The 22,729-nt window shown below is 41.2% G+C and overlaps 1 protein-coding gene and 1 long non-coding RNA gene across 2 annotated transcripts in view; one reads left to right on the forward strand and one right to left on the reverse strand.

The window, feature by feature from the left end:
• LOC139754660 (uncharacterized) overlaps positions 1 to 22,729 on the reverse strand; it is a 216,704-nt gene that overhangs the window by 74,036 nt on the left and 119,939 nt on the right. The window contains exon 3 of the long non-coding RNA XR_011713919.1: positions 7,920 to 8,092. This is a non-coding gene — a long non-coding RNA (uncharacterized lncRNA). The remainder of the gene's footprint in view (positions 1 to 7,919; positions 8,093 to 22,729) is intronic.
• LOC139754659 (solute carrier family 22 member 6-A-like) overlaps positions 1 to 22,729 on the forward strand; it is a 170,184-nt gene that overhangs the window by 71,162 nt on the left and 76,293 nt on the right. The window contains 2 exon segments of the mRNA XM_071672193.1: positions 7,499 to 7,670; positions 7,912 to 8,044. Coding sequence (XP_071528294.1) covers positions 7,499 to 7,670; positions 7,912 to 8,044 — 305 coding nt within the window.

Here is a 22,729-nt window from a genome sequence, read left to right on the forward strand (position 1 = left end):
TTCCGAGATAATGTTCTCGACTTCCACACATTCTTCAAGGCCCCCAGAATTTTCGCCCCCTCCCCCACCCTATGATTCACTTCCGCTTCCATGGTTCCATCCGCTGCCAGATCCACTCCAAGATATCTAAAACATTTCACTTCCTCCAGTTTTTCTCCATTCAAACTCACCTCCCAATTGACTTGACCCTCAACCCTACTGTACTTAATAACCTTGCTCTTATTCACATTTACTCTTAACTTTCTTCTTCCACACACTTTACCAAACTCAGTCACTAGCTTCTGCAGTTTCTCACATGAATCAGCCACCAGCGCTGTATCATCAGCGAACAACAACTGACTCACTTCCCAAGCTCTCTCATCCCCAACAGACTTCATACTTGCCCCTCTTTCCAATACTCTTGCATTTACCTCCCTAACAACCCCATCCATAAACAAATTAAACAACCATGGAGACATCACACACCCCTGCCGCAAACCTACATTCACTGAGAACCAATCACTTTCCTCTCTTCCTACACGTACACATGCCTTCCATCCTCGATAAAAACTTTTCACTGCTTCTAACAACTTTCCTCCCACACCATATATTCTTAATACCTTCCACAGAGCATCTCTATCAACTCTATCATATGCCTTCTCCAGATCCATAAATGCTACATACAAATCCATTTGCTTTTCTAAGTATTTCTCACATACATTCTTCAAAGCAAACACCTGATCCACACATCCTCTACCACTTCTGAAACCACACTGCTCTTCCCCAATCTGATGCTCTGTACATGCCTTCACCCTCTCAATCAATACCCTCCCATATAATTTACCAGGAATACTCAACAAACTTATACCTCTGTAATTTGAGCACTCACTCTTATCCCCTTTGCCTTTGTACAATGGCACTATGCACGCATTCCGCCAATCCTCAGGCACCTCACCATGAGTCATACATACATTAAATAACCTTACCAACCAGTCAACAATACAGTCACCCCCTTTTTTAATAAATTCCACTGCAATACCATCCAAACCTGCTGCCTTGCCGGCTTTCATCTTCCGCAAAGCTATCACTACCTCTTCTCTGTTTACCAAATCATTTTCCCTAACCCTCTCACTTTGCACACCACCTCGACCAAAACACCCTATATCTACCACTCTATCATCAAACACATTCAACAAACCTTCAAAATACTCACTCCATCTCCTTCTCACATCACCACTACTTGTTATCACCTCCCCATTTGCGCCCTTCACTGAAGTTCCCATTTGCTCCCTTGTCTAACGCACTTTATTTACCTCCTTCCAGAACATCTTTATATTCTCCCTAAAATTTAATGATACTCTCTCACCCCAACTCTCATTTGCCCTTTTTTTCACCTCTTGCACCTCTCTCTTGAGCTCCTGTCTCTTTCTGTTATACATCTCCCACTCAATTGCATTTTTTCCCTGCAAAAATCGTCCAAATGCCTCTCTTCTCTTTCACTAATACTCTTACTTCTTCATCCCACCACTCACTACCCTTTCTAATCAACCCACCTCCCACTCTTCTCATGCCACAAGCATCTTTTGCGCAATCCATCACTGATTCCCTAAATACATCCCATTCCTCCCCCACTCCCCTTACTTCCATTGTTCTCACCTTTTTCCATTCTGTACTCAGTCTCTCCTGGTACTTCCTCACACAGGTCTCCTTCCCAAGCTCACTTACTCTCACCACCCTCTTCACCCCAACATTCACTCTTCTTTTCTGAAAACCCAGAAGAATATATGTGAGAAATACTTAGAAAAACAGATGGATTTGTATGTAGCATTTATGGATCTGAAGAAGGCACATGATAGGGTTAACAGAGATGCTTTGTGGAAAATCTTAAGAGTATATGGTGTGGGAGGTAAGCTGCTAGTAGCAGTGAAAAGTTTTTACCGAGCTGTAAGGCATATATATGAGTAGGAAGAGAGGAGAGTGACTGGTTCCCAATGAATCTTGGTCTGTGGCAGGGGTGTGTGATGTCCCCATGGTTGTTTGATTTTTTTATGGATGGGGTGGTTAGGGAGGTAAATGCAAGAGTTCTGGAGAGTGGTTCGAGTATGCAGTCTGTTATGGATGAAAGGGCTTGGGAAGTGAGTCAGTTGTTGTTTGCTGATGATACACCTCTAGTGGCTGATTCATGAGAGAAACTGTAGAGGTTGGTGAATGAGTTTGGAAAAGTGTGTGAAAGAAGAAAGTTGAGAGTAAATGTGAATAAGAGCAAGGATGTTAGACTCAGTAAGGTTGAGGGTCAAGCTAATTGGGATATAAGGAAGTGAAGTGTTTTAGATATCTGGGAGTGGACTTAGCAGCAGATGGAACCATGGAAGCGGATGTGAGTCACAGGGTGGGGGAGGAAATGAAGGTTCTGGGAGTGATGGAGAATGTGTGGAAGGAGAAAATGTTATCTCAGAGAGCAAATATGGGTATGTCTGAAAGAATATGAGTTTCAATAATGTTATATGGAACAGACAAAAAAGGTCACATTCGTTCACACAGTAATGCACCAAAACCACAGCTCCCTTTCCACATACAGGCCCTACAAAACTTCCCATGGTTTACCCCAGACCCTTCACATGCCCTGGTTCAATCCACTGACAGCACATCAATCCTGGTATACCACATTGCTCCAGTTCACTCTATTCCTTGCACGCCTTTCACCCTCCTGTATGTTCAGGCCCCAATCACTCAAAATCTTTTTCACTCCATCCTTCCATCTCCAATTTGGTCTCCTGTTTCTTCTTCCCTCCACCTCTGACACATATATCCTCTTTGTTAATCTATCCTCACTCATTCTCTCCATGTGACCAAACCATTTCAATACACCCTCTTCTGCTCTCTCAACCACACTCTTCCTATTACCACACATTTCTCATACCCTTTCATTACTTACTCGATCAAACCACCTCACACCACATATTGTCTTCAAACATTCCATTTCCAACACATCCACTGTCCTCAACACAACCCTATCTATAGCCCACATCTTGCAACCATATAACACTGCTGGAACCACTATTCCTTCAAACATACCCATTTTTTGCTCTCTGAGATAACATTCTTGCCTTCCACACATCCTTCAACGCTCCTAGAACCTTCGCCCCCTCCCCTATCCTGTGACTCACTTCTACTTCCCTGGTACCATGCACTGCTAAGTCCACTCCCAGGTATCTAAAACACTTCAATTCCTCCAGTTTTTCTCCATTTTTTTTTCAAACTTACCTCCCAATTAACTTGTCCTCAACCCTACTAAACCTAATAACCTTGCTCTTATTCATATCTACTCTCAACTTTCTTCTTTCACACACTCTACCAAACTCTCTCCAAAACTCTTGCATTTACCTTCCTAACCACCCTATCCACAAACAAATTATCCATAAACAAATCAAACAACCATGGAGACATCACGCACCCCTGCCACAAACCAACATTCACTGGGAACCAACCACTAATCACTTTCCTCTCTTTGTACTCATACACATGCCTTACATCCTTGGTAAAAACTTTTCACTGCTTCCAGCAACTTACTTCCCACACCATATACATTCGAAACCTTCCACAAAGCATCTCTATCCACCCTATCATATGCCTTACCCAGATCCATAAATGCTTCATACAAATCCATCAGTTTTTCTAAGTATTTCTCACATACATTCTTCAAAGCAAACACCTGATCCACACATTCTCTACTACTTCTGAAACCACACTGCTCTTCCCCAATCTGATGCTCTGTACATGCCTTCACCCTCTCAATCAATACCCTCCCATATAACTTCCCAGGAATACTCAACAAACTTATACCTCTGTAATTTGAGCACTCACTTTTATCCCCTTTGCCTTTGTATATACATATATATTTTTTTCATACTATTTGCCATGTCACACATTAGCGAGGTAGCATTAAAAACAGAGCCTTTGAGGGAATATCCTCACTTGGCCCCCCTTCTCTGTTCCTTCTTTTAGAAAATCAAAAACGAGAGGGGAGGACTTCCAGCCCCCCACTTTTAGTCGCCTTCTACGACCTGTAGGGAATACATGGGAAGTATTCTTTCTCCCCTATTCATATAGTGGAATCTGGTGACTGAGTTTGGTAAAGTGTGTGAAAGAAGAAAGCTGAGAGTAAATGTGAAGAAGAGCAAGGTTATTAGGATCAGTAGGGTTGAGGGACAAGTAAATTGGGAGGTGAGTTTGAATGGAGAAAAACTGGAGGAAGTGAAGTGTTATAGATATCTGGGAGTGGATTTGGCAGCGGATGGAACCATGGAAGCAGAAGTGAGTCACAGGGTGGGGGAGGGGGCGAAGGTTCTGGGAGCATTGAAGAATGTGTGGAAGGCGAGAACAGTATCTCCAAGAGCAAAAATGGGTATGTTTGAAGGAATAGTGGTTCCAACAACGTTATATGGTTATGAGGCATGGGCTATAGATAGGGTTGTGCAGAGCAGGGTGGATATGTTGGAAATGAGATGTTTGAGGACAATATGTGGTGTGAGGTGGTTTGATCAAGTAAGTAATGAAAGGGTAAGAGAGATGTGTGGTAATGAGAGGGTAAGAGAGATGTGTGATAATAAAAAGTGTGGTTGAGAGAGGGTGTATTGAAATGGTTTGTTCACATGGAGAGAATGAGTGAGGAAAGATTGACAAAGAGGATATATGTGTCAGAGGTGGAGGGAACGAGAAGTGGGAGACCAAATTGGAGGTGGAAGGATGGAGTGAAAAACACTTTAAGCGATCGGGGCCTGAACATATAGAAGGGTAAAAGGCACGTAAGGAATAGAGTGAATTGGAACGATGTGGTATACCGGTGTCAACACACTGTGGATTGAACCAGGGCATGTGAAGCGTCTGGGGTAAACCATGGAAAGTTTTGTGGGGCCTGGATGTGGAAAGGGAACTGTGGTTTCAGTGCATTGCACATGACAACTAGAGACTGAGTGTGAACAAATGTGGCCTTTTGTCCTTTCCTAGCACTACCTCTTGAGGGGAAGAAGGATGCTATTTTCATGTGTTGCGGGATGGCGACGGAAATGGATAAAGGCAGCTGGTATGAATTATGTGCATGTGTATATATGTATATGACTGTGTATGTATATATATGTATACATCAAAATGTATAGGTATGTATATGAGCATGTGTGGACATGTATGTATATACATGTGTATATGGGTGGGTTGGGCCATTCTTTCATCTGTTTCCTTGCACTACCTTGCTAACACGGGAGACAGCTACAAAGTATAATAGAAATAATAAATACTTTTCTTGGTATACTAAACAGACTTTATATTTATTCATTTATTATACTTTGTCCCCTATAATTGTTACATACATCCTTGGCATCTTTCCCTTTGAATAAAGGGATAATAAAAGCCTTCACCCACTCAGGCACAACCTTCTGTTTCCATGCTGAATTACATATAGAAGCATCCACTGTATCACATTTTCTCCTCCATACTTCAGCATTTCAGTCTTGATCCCATCCTTTCCAGTTACCTTTCCTACCTTCAGCTTCATTATTGCCATTCTTACCTCCCTCCACTTTTTCTCCTTTCAAACTTACATCTGAACTACCATGTCCCTCACCTCCGCTAAAACTAATAACCTAACTTGTATTAACATTCATGCTTAACTTTCTCCTTTCACACACTCTTCCAAACTCATTCACCAACTTCTGTAGTCTCTCATTTGAATCCACCATCAGTGCTGTATCATTAGCAAACAACAACTGACTCACTTCCCAGCCCTCTTATCCCCTATGGCTACATACTCGTCCCTCCCTTGCCACTCCATACATAAGCAAATTGAACAACCATGGTGACATCACACACCCCTGCCACAGACCAACCTTTGCTCGGAACCATTCACTCTTCTCTCTTCGTACTTGTATACAAACCTTATAAACTTGATAAACACTTCTCACTACTTCTAGTAGGTTTCCTCCCACACCATATGTTCTTAAGACCTTCCACAAAGCATCTCTATCAACTCTGTCCTGTGCCTTCTATAGATCTATATGTGCCACATAAAAATACATCTGTATTTTTAAGTATTACTCTTACATACTGTAAAGTAAGCACCTGATCCACACATCCTCTACCTTTTCTGAAACTACACTGCTCCTCCCAACTCTAATGTTGTGTACATGCCTTAACCCTCTCAATCAATACCCTCCCATACAATTTACCAGGTATACTCAACAAACTTATACCTCTTTTGTTTGTACACTCACCTCTGTCCCCCTTGCCTCTATACAGCGGCACAATACATGGAGTCTGCCAGTCCTCAGGCACCTCACCATGATCCATACATAAAGTGAAAATCCTTACCAACCAATCAACAATGCAGTCACCCCATTTCTCAAATAATTCAACTGCAATACCATCCACTCCCACCACCATGCTGCATTTCATTTTATGCAAGGCTTTCACCTCCTCTTCTCTTTTCACAAAACCACTCTCCATGACTCTCTCACTTCACATGACATTCTGTCAGACACCCTACATCTGCCTCTCTATCATCAAACACATTTAACAGCCCTCAGAAATATTCACCCCATCTCCTCCTCACTTCATCACTGCTGTCACTTCCTATTTTGCCCTCTTAATTGATATCCCCATTTGTTCCCTTGTCTTTTGCACATTATTTACCCCCTTTCAAAACATTTTCTTATCCTCCCTAAAGTTTATTGATACTCACTCACTCCAACTCTCATTTGCCTTCTTTTTGAACCCCTGCACTTTCCTCTTGACTTCCTGCTGCACATCACCAAAACCATCACAAGTATACATATGTATACTTGTGTATATCCCTCTTTTTTTCAGCGCACAAATCCACAAGATCTTCATTTCCATTCATAATACTGAATATCCCATGTGCTCCAGTTATATCCTCACCAGCCACATGACTTACCTTCACATTTATATCACCCATCACTAATACCTTGGTCTTGTACATCAAAACAGTTGACACACTCACTCATCTGTTCCCAAAACACTTGCCTCTCTTGATCTTTCTTTCCATGGCCTGGTGTATAAGCAACAATTATCACCCATTTCTTGCCATCCACTTTCAGTTTTACCCACATCAGTCTAGAACTTACTTTCTTACATTTAATCACAAACTCCACAAGTCCTGCTTTACAAGTAGTGCAACTCCTTCCTTAGCTTTTGTCTTCTCACCAACTCCTGCCTTTATTCCCAAGACATTTCAAAACCAATCTTTTCCCATACCCTTGAGCTGTTGACGCTGACTATTGTTCATTTCCCAGGTAGGATTCCCATGAGAAAATTCTATATCTATTTCTTTTGAGGTTATGTGTATTATCTTATTGTAAGAGGGGTTTAATATCTTTTTATGAAACCATCTTTGCCTATAATATTGTAAACTAGGAGACCTTATTACACTGCTGAACATTAAGGATTCATTATCATTATTTACTGTCCAGTTTCTAAGAAACGTCTTTTGTATCTTATATTACTGCAGCAACAGAGGGAAGCACACAGCCAGAATGTGTAAGGTCAGTGTGTCTGGTGTTACTGGGCCATGCTGTTGGAGTTGGAGCTGGGGCCCCCTTGATTAAGTACTTCATACCAGCCCCGATTTATAACCAGATGGCCCGAAGCTTGCCTTCCCTGGTGTTTGTATTGTTTATCATGTAAGACGGCTTTACAGTTTATGGTGCTTTATTGAAATGAATATATACCTTGTCCAATAATGAATTAAGGTACTGTGTGAATAATACAGAAAATCATTTGATCCTGCCATAATGTATACAAAGAGGGCCCTTTCTCTAAGATTTCATAACTTCTGCTCTGTGTTACAGAATATATTTCACTCATTGCCTTTGCATTTTTTTTAACTCTTGTGAAAATAACTGTGATGCATGTCTCCTATAGAACATTACCTGAGAGTGCAAGGTGGGCTGTGTGTCGAGGTCACATCCATGAAGCTACTGTAATCCTTAAGAAGTCGCATCACATGGCCTTTGATCCCACTATGAAACATAAGCTGTCAGCTCTTCATCAAGAGGTTTGTGAGATTGATTCTCCTAAGGATATGAACTTATTCTTGAATGTTCTGAAAAGAGGTCATATTACTATGAAGTAGATTTTTGCATTTTTACACATGGATTTGAAGTATTATTTTTGATGCACTGAATAGAAACATTCCATTGTAATACTCAAGAATAGTGTAAGACAAATGACTAAAAGGATAATACACTGCTTTTTCTTACATTTGAATTTTTAAGAATGCTTATATCCATGAAAGATGAGAGGAAAGCAGAAAGAGTATATGGATATGAAACATGCACTGGCCAAAAACAGATGGAAAAGCCTTCTGCATATAGCATCTGAGAAAAAGTGGTTATACAAGGCAATAGGGAGGAGTTGAAGTGTTGTGACTTGTTATTCCATCATTAGTGGCAGGGAATGTGAATTTCCTTTTTAACAGGATGATTGCTTCGCAGTACATCCCTATATGGTGGGAAATCAGGATTCTTAAGTGTAATTGTCGGTTTGTGGCAAGGGTGCGTGATGTCTCCATGGTTGGTTAATTTGTTTATGGATGGCGTGGTTAGGGAGGTGAATGCAAGAGTTGTGGAGAGAGGGGCAAGTATGCAGTCTGTTGTGGATGAGAGGGCTTGGGAAGTGAGTCAGTTGTTGTTTGCTGATGATACAGCACTGATGGCTGATTCAGGTGAGAAACTGCAGAGGTTGGTGACCAAGTTTGGTTAAGTATGTGGAAGAAGAAACTTAAGAGTAAATGTGAATAAGAGCAAGGTTATTAGGTTCAGTAGGGTTGAGGGACAAGTTCATTGGGAGTTAAGTTTGAACGGAGAAAAACTGGAGAAAGTGAAGTGCTTTAGATATCTGGGAGTGGACTTAGCAGTGGATCGAACCAGGGAAGTGGACATGAGTCACAGGATGGGGGAGGGGGCGAAGGTTTCTGGGAGCGTTGAAGAATGTGTGGAAGGCGAGAACATTATCTTGGAGCAAAAATGGGTATGTTTGAAGGAATAGTGGTTGCAACGATGTTATATGGTTGCGAGGGTTGTGCGGAGGAGGATGGATGTGTTAAAAATTAATGTTTGAGGACAATCTCTGGTGTGAGGTGGTTTGATTAAGTAATGAAAGAGTAAGAGATATGTGTGGTAACAGAAAGAGTGTAGTTGAGAGAGCAGAAGAGAGTGTATTGAAATGGTTTGGACACATGAAGAGAATGAGTGAGGAAAAATTAACAAAGAGGGTATATGTGTCTGAGGTGGAGGGAACAAGGAGAAGCGGGAGACCTAATTGGAGGTGGAAGGATGGAGTGAAAAAGATTTTGAGTGATCAAGGCCTCAACAAACAGGAGGGTGAAAGGCATGCAAGGAACAGAGTGAACTGGAGTGATGTGGTATACTGGGGTCGACGTGCTGTCTCCGGACTGAATCAGAGCACGTGAAGCATTTGGGGAACACCATGGAAAGGTCTATTGGGCCTGGCTGTGGAAAGGGAGCTGTGGTTTCAGTGCATTACACATGACAGCTAGAGACTGAGTGTGAATGAATGCAGCTTTTTTATCTTTTCCTGGCACTACCTCGCTTAAAGGCGGACGGGCAGGCGGACGGACGGACGGACTGGGGGGGGGGGGGGGTTATTTCCTGTTAAGCAGGGGGCGATGGGAATGAATTAAGACAGCAAGAGTGAATATGTACATGTGTATATATGTATATGTCTGTGTATGTATATGTGTATATATATATGTTGAAATGTATGGGGGATGGTATTTCCTGTTAAGCAGGGGGCGATGGGAATGAATTAAGACAGCAAGAATGAATATGTACATATGTATATATGTATTGGGTAGTGAGTGGTGGGATGAAGAAGTAAGAGTATTAGTGAAAGAGAAGAGAGAGGCATTTGGACGATTTTTCTAGGGAAAAAATAAAATTGAGTGGGAGATGTATAAAAGAAAGAGACAGGAGGTCAAGAGAAAGGTGCAAGAGGTGAAAAAAAGGGCAAATGAGAGTTGGGGTGAGAGAGTATCATTAAATTTTAGGGAGAATAAAAAGATGTTCTGGAAGGAGGTAAATAAAGTGCGTAAGACAAGGGAGCAAATGGGAACTTCAGTGAAGGGCGCAAATGGGGAGGTGATAACAAGTAGTGGTGATGTGAGAAGGAGATGGAGTGAGTATTTTGAAGGTTTGTTGAATGTGTTTGATGATAGAGTGGCAGATATAGGGTGTTTTGGTCGAGGTGGTGTGCAAAGTGAGAGGGTTAGGGAAAATGATTTGGTAAACAGAGAAGAGGTAGTAAAAGCTTTGCGGAAGATGAAAGCCGGCAAGGCAGCAGGTTTGGATGGTATTGCAGTGGAATTTATTAAAAAAGGGCGTGACTGTATTGTTGACTGGTTGGTAAGGTTATTTAATGTATGTATGACTCATGGTGAGGTGCCTGAGGATTGGCGGAATGCGTGCATAGTGCCATTGTACAAAGGCAAAGGGGATAAGAGTGAGTGCTCAAATTACAGAGGTATAAGTTTGTTGAGTATTCCTGGTAAATTATATGGGAGGATATTGATTGAGAGGGTGAAGGCATGTACAGAGCATCAGATTGGGGAAGAGCAGTGTGGTTTCAGAAGTGGTAGAGGATGTGTGGATCAGGTGTTTGCTTTGAAGAATGTATGTGAGAAATACTTAGAAAAGCAAATGGATTTGTATGTAGCATTTATGGATCTGGAGAAGGCATATGATAGAGTTGATAGAGATGCTCTGTGGAAGGTATTAAGAATATATGGTGTGGGAGGCAAGTTGTTAGAAGCAGTGAAAAGTTTTTATCGAAGATGTAAGGCATGTGTACGTGTAGGAAGAGAGGAAAGTGATTGGTTCTCAGTGAATGTAGGTTTGCGGCAGGGGTGTGTGATGTCTCCATGGTTGTTTAATTTGTTTATGGATGGGGTTGTTAGGGAGGTGAATGCAAGAGTTTTGGAAAGAGGGGCAAGTATGAAGTCTGTTGGGGATGAGAGAGCTTGGGAAGTGAGTCAGTTGTTGTTCGCTGATGATACAGCGCTGGTGGCTGATTCATGTGAGAAACTGCAGAAGCTGGTGACTGAGTTTGGTAAAGTGTGTGAAAGAAGAAAGTTAAGAGTAAATGTGAATAAGAGCAAGGTTATTAGGTACAGTAGGGCTGAGGGTCAAGTCAATTGGGAGGTGAGTTTGAATGGAGAAAAACTGGAGGAAGTGAAGTGTTTTAGATATCTGGGAGTGGATCTGGCAGCGGATGGAACCATGGAAGTGGAAGTGGATCATAGGGTGGGGGAGGGGGCAAAAATTCTGGGAGCCTTGAAGAATGTGTGGAAGTCGAGAACATTATCTCGGAAAGCAAAAATGGGTATGTTTGAAGGAATAGTGGTTCCAACAATGTTGTATTGTTGCAAGGCGTGGGCTATGGATAGAGTTGTGCGCAGGAGGATGGATGTGCTGGAAATGAGATGTTTGAGGACAATATGTGGTGTGAGGTGGTTTGATCGAGTAAGTAACGTAAGGGTAAGAGAGATGTGTGGAAATAAAAAGAGCGTGGTTGAGAGAGCAGAAGAGGGTGTTTTGAAATGGTTCGGGCACATGGAGAGAATGAGTGAGGAAAGATTGACCAAGAGAATATATGTGTTGGAGGTGGAGGGAATGAGGAGAAGAGGGAGACCAAATTGGAGGTGGAAAGATGGAGTGAAAAAGATTTTGTGTGATCGGGGCCTGAACATGCAGGAGGGTGAAAGGAGGGCAAGGAATAGAGTGATTTGGAGCGATGTGGTATACCGGGGTTGACGTGCTGGCAGTGGATTGAATCAAGGCATGTGAAGCATCTGGGGTAAACCATGGAAAGCTGTGTAGGTATGTATATTTGCGTGTGTGGACGTATGTATATACATGTGTATGGGGGTGGGTTGGGCCATTTCTTTCGTCTGTTTCCTTGCGCTACCTCGCAAACGCGGGAGACAGCGACAAAGCAAAAAAAAAAAAAAAGTATATATATATATATATATATATATATATATATATATATATATATATATATATATATATATATATATATATATATATATATATATATATAAATTATACATTTCCTTTTTCCATAGCCAGAGGTTGAACCATTATGTGACATCCATTTTTTCATTTCATTTCAAGCTAGAAGTTTCAGTTTTCTAAATTGTTTCTTACATTTTTCATATGTATATATATGTATGTGTGTGTGTGTATATGTGCGTATGTATGTGTGTGTGTGTGTGTATATATATATATATATATATATATATATATATATTATCCCTGGGGATAGGGGTGAAAGAATACTTCCCACGCATTCCTCGCGTGTCGTAGAAAGCGACTAGAGGGGACGGGAGCGAGGGGCCAGAAATCCTCCCTCCTTGTATTTTTTTAACTTTCTAAAATGGGAAACAGAAGAAGGAGTCACGCGGAGAGTGCTCATCCTCCTCGAAGGCTCAGATTGGGGTGCCTAAATGTGTGTGGATGTAACCAAGATGTGAAAAAAGGAGAGATAGGTAGTATGTTTGAGGAAAGGAACCTGGATGTTTTGGCTCTGAGTGAAACGAAGCTCAAGGGTAAAGGGGAAGAGTGGTTTGGGAATGTCTTGGGAGTAAAGTCAGGGGTTAGTGAGAAGACAAGAGCAAGGGAAGGAGTAGCAATACTCCTGAAACAGGAGTTGTGGGAGTATGTGATAGAATGTAAGAAAGTAAATTCTCGATTAATATGGGTAAAACTGAAAGTTGATAGAGAGAGATGGGTGATTATTGGTGCATATGCACCTGGGCATGAGAAGAAAGATCATGAGAGGCAAGTGTTTTGGGAGCAGCTGAATGAGTGTGTTAGTGGTTTTGATGCACGAGACCGGGTTATAGTGATGGGTGATTTGAATGCAAAGGTGAGTAATGTGGCAGTTGAGGGAATAATTGGTATACATGGGGTGTTCAGTGTTGTAAATGGAAATGGTGAAGAGCTTGTAGATTTATGTGCTGAAAAAGGACTGATGATTGGGAATACCTGGTTTAAAAAGCGAGATATACATAAGTATACTTATGTAAGTAGGAGAGATGGCCAGAGAGCATTATTGGATTACATGTTAATTGACAGGCGCGCGAAAGAGAGGCTTTTGGAGGTTAATGTGCTGAGAGGTGCAACTGAAGGGATGTCTGATCATTATCTTGTGGAGGCTAAGGTGAAGATTTGTATGGGTTTTCAGAAAAGAAGAGTGAATGTTGGGGTGAAGAGGGTGGTGAGAGTAAGTGAGCTTGGGAAGGAGACTTGTGTGAGGAAGTACCAGGAGAGACTGAGTACAGAATGGAAAAAGGTGAGAACAATGGAAGTAAGGGGAGTGGGGGAGGAAAGGGATGTATTTAGGGAATCAGTGATGGATTGCGCAAAACATGCTTGTGGCATGAGAAGAGTGGGAGGTGGGTTGATTAGAAAGGGTAGTGAGTGGTGGGATGAAGAAGAGTATTAGTGAAAGAGAAGAGAGAGGCATTTGGACGATTTTTGCAGGGAAAAAATGAAATTGAGTGGGAGATGTATAAAAGAAAGAGACAGGAAGTCAAGAGAAAGGTGCAAGAGGTGAAAAAAAGGGCAAATGAGAGTTGGGGTGAGAGAGTATCATTAAATTTTAGGGAGAATAAAAAGATGTTCTGGAAGGAGGTAAATAAAGTGCATAAGACAAGGGAGCAAATGGGAACTTCAGTGAAGGGCGCAAATGGGGAGGTGATAACAAGTAGTGGTGATGTGAGGAGATGGAGTGAGTATTTTGAAGGTTTGTTGAATGTGTTTGATGATAGAGTGGCAGATATAGGGTGTTTTGGTCGAGGTGGTGTGCAAAGTGAGAGGGTTAGGGAAAATGATTTGGTAAACAGAGAAGAGGTAGTAAAAGCTTTGCAGAAGATGAAAGCCGGCAAGGCAGCAGGTTTGGATGGTATTGCAGTGGAATTTATTAAAAAAGGGGGTGACTGTATTGTTGACTGGTTGGTAAGGTTATTTAATGTATGTATGACTCATGGTGAGGTGCCTGAGGATTGGCGGAATGCGTGCATAGTGCCATTGTACAAAGGCAAAGGGGATAAGAGTGAGTGCTCAAATTACAGAGGTATAAGTTTGTTGAGTATTCCTGGTAAATTATATGGGAGGATATTGATTGAGAGGGTGAAGGCATGTACAGAGCATCAGATTGGGGAAGAGCAGTGTGGTTTCAGAAGTGGTAGAGGATGTGTGGATCAGGTGTTTGCTTTGAAGAATGTATGTGAGAAATACTTAGAAAAGCAAATGGATTTGTATGTAGCATTTATGGATCTGGAGAAGGCATATGATAGAGTTGATAGAGATGCTCTGTGGAAGGTATTAAGAATATATGGTGTGGGAGGCAAGTTGTTAGAAGCAGTGAAAAGTTTCTATCGAGGATGTAAGGCATGTGTACGTGTAGGAAGAGAGGAAAGTGATTGGTTCTCAGTGAATGTAGGTTTGCGACAAAGTATAATATAAAAATACTTAGGTATTTTTTTTTTTTTTTATACTTTGACGCTGTCTCCCGCGTTTGCGAGGTAGCGCAAGGAAACAGACGAAAGAAATGGCCCAACCCACCCCCACACACATGCACATACACACGTCCACACACGCAAATATACATACCTACACAGCTTTCCATGGTTTACCCCAGACGCTTCACATGCCTTGATTCAATCGACTGACAGCACGTCAACCCCGGTATACCACATCGCTCCAATTCACTCTATTCCTTGCCCTCCTTTCACCCTCCTGCATGTTCAGGCCCCGATCACACAAAATCTTTTTCACTCCATCTTTCCACCTCCAATTTGGTCTCCCACTTCTCCTTGCTCCCTCCACCTCCGACACATATATCCTCTTGGTCAATCTTTCCTCACTCATCCTCTCCATGTGCCCAAACCACTTCAAAACACCCTCTTCTGCTCTCTCAACCACGCTCTTCTTACTTCCACACATCTCCCTTACCCTTACGTTACTCACTCGATCAAACCACCTCACACCAAACATTGTCCTCAAACATCTCATTTCCAGCACATCCATCCTCCTGCGCACAACTCTATCCATAGCCCACGCCTCGCAACCATACAACATTGTTGGAACCACTATTCCTTCAAACATACCCATTTTTGCTTTCCGAGATAATGTTCTCGACTTCCACACATTCTTCAAGGCCTCCAGAACTTTCGCCCCCTCCCCCACCCTATGATCCACTTCCGCTTCCATGGTTCCATCCACTGCCAGATCCACTCCCAGATATCTAAAACACTTCACTTCCTCCAGTTTTTCTCCATTCAAACTCACCTCCCAATTGACTTGACCCTCAACCCTACTGTACCTAATAACCTTGCTCTTATTCACATTTACTCTTAACTTTCTTCTTCCACACACTTTACCAAACTCAGTCACCAGCTTCTGCAGTTTCTCACATGAATCAGCCACCAGCGCTGTATCATCAGCGAACAACAACTGACTCACTTCCCAAGCTCTCTCATCCCCAACAGACTTCATACTTGCCCCTCTTTCCAAAACTCTTGCATTTACCTCCCTAACAACCCCATCCATAAACAAATTAAACAACCATGGAGACATCACACACCCCTGCCGCAAACCTACATTCACTGAGAACCAATCACTTTCCTCTCTTCCTACACGTACACATGCCTTACATCCTCGATAAAAACTTTTCACTGCTTCTAACAACTTTCCTCCCACACCATATATTCTTAATACCTTCCACAGAGCATCTCTATCAACTCTATCATATGCCTTCTCCAGATCCATAAATGCTACATACAAATCCATTTGCTTTTCTAAGTATTTCTCACATACATTCTTCAAAGCAAACACCTGATCCACACATCCTCTACCACTTCTGAAACCACACTGCTCTTCCCCAATCTGATGCTCTGTACATGCCTTCACCCTCTCAATCAATACCCTCCCATATAATTTACCAGGAATACTCAACAAACTTATACCTCTGTAATTTGAGCACTCACTCTTATCCCCTTTGCCTTTGTACAATGGCACTATGCACGCATTCCGCCAATCCTCAGGCACCTCACCATGAGTCATACATACATTAAATAACCTTACCAACCAGTCAACAATACAGTCACCCCCTTTATTAATAAATTCCACTGCAATACCATCCAAACCTGCTGCCTTGCCGGCTTTCATCTTCCGCAAAGCTTTCACTACCTCTTCTCTGTTTATCAAATCATTTTCCCTAACCCTCTCACTTTGCACACCACCTCGACCAAAACACCCTATATCTGCCACTCTATCATCAAACACATTCAACGAACCTTCAAAATACTCACTCCATCTCCTTCTCACATCACCACTACTTGTTATCACCTCCCCATTTGCGCCCTTCACTGAAGTTCCCATTTGCTCCCTTGTCTTACGCACTTTATTTACCTCCTTCCAGAACATCTTTTTATTCTCCCTAAAATTTAATGATACTCTCTCACCCCAACTCTCATTTGCCCTTTTTTTCACCTCTTGCACCTTTCTCTTGACCTCGTGTCTCTTTCTTTTATACGTCTCCCACTCAATTTCATTTTTCCCCAGCAAAAATCATCCAAATGCCTCTCTCTTCTCTTTCACTAATACTCTTACTTCTTCATCCCACCACTCACTACCCTTTCTAATCAACCCACCTCCCACTCTTCTCATGCCATATATATATATATATATATATATATATATATATATATATATATATATATATATATATATATATATATATATATATTATCCCTGGGGATAGGGGAGAAAGAATACTTCCCACGTATTCCCTGCGTGTCGTGGAAGGCGACTAAAAGGGAAGGGAGCGGGGGGCTGGAAATCTTCCCCTCTCATTTTTTTTTTAATTTTCCAAAGGAAGGAACAGAGAAGGGGGCTGGGTGAGGATGTTTCCTCAGAGGCCCAGTCCTCTGTTCTTAACGCTACCTCGCTGAGGCGAGAAATGGCGAATAGTATGAAAGAATAAAAAAAAATATATATATATATATATATATATATATATATATATATATATATATATATATGTTGAAATGTATGGGGGATGGTATTTCCTCTGAAGCGGGGGCAATAGGAATGAATTAAGATAGCAAGATTGAATACATTCATTATTTTTTTTTTATTTTGCTTTTTGCTGTCTCCCGTGTTAGTGAGGTAGTGCAAGGAAACAGACAAAAGAATGGCCCAACCCACCCACATACACATGTATATACATACACGTCCACACACGCAAATATACATACCTATACATCTCAACGTATACATATATATACACACACAGACATATACATATATACACATGTACATAATTCATAGTCTGCCTTTATTCATTCCCATCGCCACCCCGCCATGCATGAAATAACAACCCCCTCCCTCCCTCATGTGTGCGAGGTAGCGCTAGGAAAAGACAACAAAGGCCACATTCGTTCACACTCAGTCTCTAGCTGTCATGTAATAATGCACCGAAACCACAGCTCCCTTTCCACATCTAGGCCCCACAGAACTTTCCATGGTTTTCCATGTGTGTGTATATATATATATATATATATATATATATATATATATATATATATATATATATATATATATATATAAATATGTCTGTGTATGTATATGTATATATATGTTGAAATGTATATCTATGTGCATGCATGGGCATTTATGATTTATTTATTTATTCATTTTGCTTTGTCGCTGTCTCCCGCATTAGTGAGATAGCACAAGGAAACAGACGAAAGAAAGGCCCAACCCACCCACATACAAATGTACATACATACACATCCACACACGCAAATATACATACCTATACATCTCAGTGTACACATATATATACACACATAGACATATACATATATACACATGTACATAATTCATACTGTCTGCCTTTATTCATTCCCATCGCCACCTCACCACACATGGAATAACAACCCCCTCCCCCTCATGTGTGTGAGGTAGCACTAGGAAAAGACAACAAAGGCCCCATTCGTTCACACTCAGTCTCTAGCTGTCATGTAATAATGCACCGAAACCACAGCTCCCTTTCCACATCCAAGCCCCACAGAATTTTCCATGGTTTACGCCAGACACTTCACATGCCCTGGTTCAATCCATTGACAGCACGTCGACCCCGGTATACCACATCGTTCCAATTCACTCTATTCCTTGCATACCTTTCACCCTCCTGCATGTTCATGCCCCGATCACTCAAAATCTTTTTCACTCCATCTTTCCACCTCAAATTTGGTCTCTCACTTCTCCTCGTTCCCTCCACCTCCGACACATATATCCTCTTGGTCAATCTTTCCTCACTCATTCTCTCCATGTGACCAAACCATTTCAAAACACCCTCTTCTGCTCTCTCAACCACACTCTTTATTTCCACACATCTCTCTTACCCTTACATTTCTTACTCGATCAAACCACCTCACATCACATATAGTCCTCAAACATTCATTTCCAGCACATCCACCCTCCTGCACACAACTCTATACATAGCCCACGCCTCGCAACCATACAACATTGTTGGAACCACTATTCCTTCAAACATACCCATTTTTGCTTTCCGAGATAATGTTCTCGACTTCCAAACATTCTTCAACGCTCCCAGAATTTTCGCCCCCTCCCCCACCCTATGATTTACTTTCACTTCCATGGTTCCATCCACTGCCAGATCCACTCCCAGATATCTAAAACACTTTACTTCCTCCAGTTTTTCTCCATTCAAACATTCATCCCAATTGACTTGACCCTCAACCCTACTGTACCTAATAACCTTGCTCTTATTCACATTTACTCTTAACTTTCTTCTTTCACACACTTTACCAAACTCAGTCACCAGCTTCTGCAGTTTCTCACATGAATCAGCCACCAGCGCTGTATCACCAGCGAACAACAACTGACTCACTTCCCAAGTTCTCTCATCCACAACAGACTGCATACTTGCCACTCTTTCCAAAACTCTTGCATTCACCTCCCTAACAACCCCATCCATAAACAAATTCAACAACCATGGAGACATCACACACCCCTGCCACAAACCTACATTCACTGAGAACCAATCACTTTCCTCTCTTCCTACACGTACACGTGCCTTACATCCCCGACAAAAACTTTTCACTGCTTCTAACAACTTGCCTCCCACACTATATATTCTTAATACCTTCCACAGAGCATCTCTATCAACTCTATCATATGGCTTCTCCAGATCCATAAATGCTACATACAAATCCATTTGCTTTTCTAAGTATTTCTCACATACATTCTCCAAAGCGAACACCTGATCCACACATCCTCTACCACTTCTGAAACCACACTGCTCTTCCCCCAATCTGATGCTTTGTACATGCCTTCACCCTCTCAATCAATACCCTCCCATATAATTTACCAGGAATACTCAACAAACTTATACCTCTGTAATTTGAGCACTCACTCTTATCCCCTTTGCCTTTGTACAATGGCACTATGCAAGCATTCTGCCAATCCTCAGGCACCTCACCAAGAATCATACATACATTAAACAACCTTACCAACCGGTCAACAATACAGTCACCCCCTTTTTTTAGTAAATTCCACTGCAATACCATCCAAACCTGCTGCCTTGCCGGCTTTCATCTTCCGTAAAGCTTTTACTACCTCTTCTCTGTTTACCAAATCATTTTCCCTAACCCTCTCACTTTGCACACCACCTTGACCAAAACACCCTATATCTGCCACTCTATCATCGAAAACATTCAACAAACCTTCAAAATACTCACTTCATCTCCTTCTCACATCACCACTACTTGTTATCACCTCCCCATTAGCCCCCTTCACTGAAGTTCCCATTTGCTCCCTTGTCTTACGCACTTTATTTACCTCCTTCCAAAACATCTTTTTATTCTCCCTAAAATTTAATGATGCTCTCTCACCCCAATTCTCATTTGCCCTCTTTTTCACCTCTTGCACCTTTCTCTTGACCTCCTGCCTCTTTCTTTTATACATCTCCCACTCATTTGCATTTTTTCCCTGCAAAAATTGTCCAAATGCCTCTGTTCTCTTTCACTAATAATCCTACTTCTTCATCCCACCACTCACTACCCTTTCTAATCAACCCACCTCCCACGCTTCTCATGCCACAAGCATCTTTTGCGCAAGCCATCACTGCTTCCCTAAATACATCCCATTCATCCCCCACTCCCCTTACCTCCTTTGTTCTCACCTTTTTCCATTCTGTACTCAGTCTCTCCTGGTACTTCCTCACACAAGTCTCCTTCCCAAGCTCACTTACTCTCACCACTCTCTTCACCCCAACATTCTCTCTTCTTCTCTGAAAACCCCTACAACTCTTCACCTTCGCCTCCACAAGATAATGATCAGACATCCCTCCAGTTGCACCTCTCAGCACATTAACATCCAAAAGCCTCTCTTTCACGCGCCTATCAATTAACATGTAATCCAATAACACTCTCTGGCCACCTCTCCTACTTACATACGTATATATATGTATATGTGAGAAATACTTAGAAAAACATATCGATTTGTATATAGCATATATGGATCTGGAGAAGGCATATAATAGGGTTGATAAGAGATGCTTTGTGGAAGGTTTTAAAGAGTATATGATGTGGGATGCAAGTTCCTAGAAGTAGTGAAAAGTTTTACCAAGGATGTGAGGCATGTGTACGAGTAGGAAGAAAGGAAAGTGATTGGTTCCCAATGAATGTCAGTCTATGGCAAGGGTGCATGATGTCACCATGGTTGTTTAATTTGTTTATGATTGAGGTGGTTAGGGAGGTGAAGGCAAGAGTTTTGGTGAGAGGGGCAAGTATGCAGTCTGTTGTGGTTGAGAGGGCTTGGAAAGAGAGTCAGTTGTTGTTCGCTGATGATACAGCGCTTGTGGCTGATTCAAGTGAGAAACTGCAGAGCCTGGTGACTGAGTTTGGTCTGTTTTCATTAAACTGATAAAATTGTGTATGAAAGATCGTGTATTTCAATTCAATGGAGAATATTATGCTCAAAAATTTGGTATGGCAATGGGTAACCCTCTTTCACCTGTACTAAGTAATCTTTATATGAAAATTTTTGAAACAAAATCACTAAAGGATATCTTACCTTCTAATGCAATTTGGTTTATGTATGTAGATGAAGTTCTTTGTGTTTGGCCAACAAATGAAAATTTACAAACATTTCTCCCCTTACTTAACAATCTAGTACCTTACATCAAATTTACTGTAGGAAATGAAAATAATGGTATGTTACCACTTTTAGATTGCATGATACAAAGGCAAGGAAACAAGTTTAAGTTTAGCTTATACAGAAAACCTACCAATGTATGCTCATATATCCTTTATTACTCATCTCAACATGACAGAGTTAAATTATCATCATTTCAATCTATGTTCTTTAGGGCATTACTTATTTGTAGTCCAGAGTTTATTGATGATGAGTTTGAGGAGATATATTCTATTGGATCTAAGTTAAAGTGCCCTAGATCTATCATTGATAAATCCCTTAAGTTACCAAAGAATAATTTTATAGAGCTGAACCCAAACCTCCCATTGACACCAAGAATCTTTTAGTTCTCCCTTTTAATAATAATCTTACTTTACTTCCCATGTTACTTAAATCCTTTAATGTAAATGTTGCGTTCAGCAACAATAATACTATAAGAATATCTTAATCAGGAACTCACCAGAAAATTTTCCTGGATGCATTTATAAAGTACCATGAAGAAATTGTGATAAGTTTAATGCTGGGCAGACTGGTAAGGATCTTTTTATGAGATTTCAGCAACATAAATATAGTATAAGAACAGGACAAGAATCAAATGCCTTTGTTAATCATGTTAAAACTATGATCATTGTCCTGACTGAAGTAATGCCATCTCAGTTATTAACTCTAACTCCAGTACCACGAGAAATATCATTGAATCTTTTAATATTAAATACACAAAGAATTATACCCTCAATATTAGTGAAGGTCTAAACAAATTGGATAACTTTATTCTTGATAAAATTTGCAAGCAATTCACCTTGTCCACATAAAAAAATTATATGGTCGTTCTCTGTCTTGGACAATCACTTGTTTACCAAATGGAGTTCTAGCTACGTCTCTTCGTTATATATCAAATGACTGTTATATTTCTTTTTTGTATCTTCCCTGATGATGCAATTATTACACGAAAGTGCACTTGGGAACTTACTGTGTTTCATTTTCCCCATGGACCCATAGGAATATACTTGATCACATGCAAAATTGTGATCCTTTCCCACATACACATGTATGTACACACACATCCACACACGCACATATATATACCTATACTCTCAATGTATACATGTATATAAATACACAGACATATCCATATATACACATGTACATAATTCATACTTACTGCCTTCATTCATTCCCATCGCCACCCCAACACACATGAAATGACAACCCCCTCCCTCCACATTTGCATGAGGTAGCGCTAGAAAAAGACAACAAAGGCCGCATTCGTTCACACTCAGTCTCTAGCTGTCATGTATAATGTACCGAAACCACAGCCCCACAAAATTTTCCATGGTTTACCCCAGACATTTCACATGCCCTGGTTCAATCCATTGACAGCAAATCGACCCCGATATACCACATCGTTCCAATTCACTCTATCCCTTGCA

The sequence above is a fragment of the Panulirus ornatus genome, chromosome 17 (genome assembly GCF_036320965.1).
Source record: "Panulirus ornatus isolate Po-2019 chromosome 17, ASM3632096v1, whole genome shotgun sequence".
Classification (NCBI taxonomy): domain Eukaryota; kingdom Metazoa; phylum Arthropoda; class Malacostraca; order Decapoda; family Palinuridae; genus Panulirus; species Panulirus ornatus.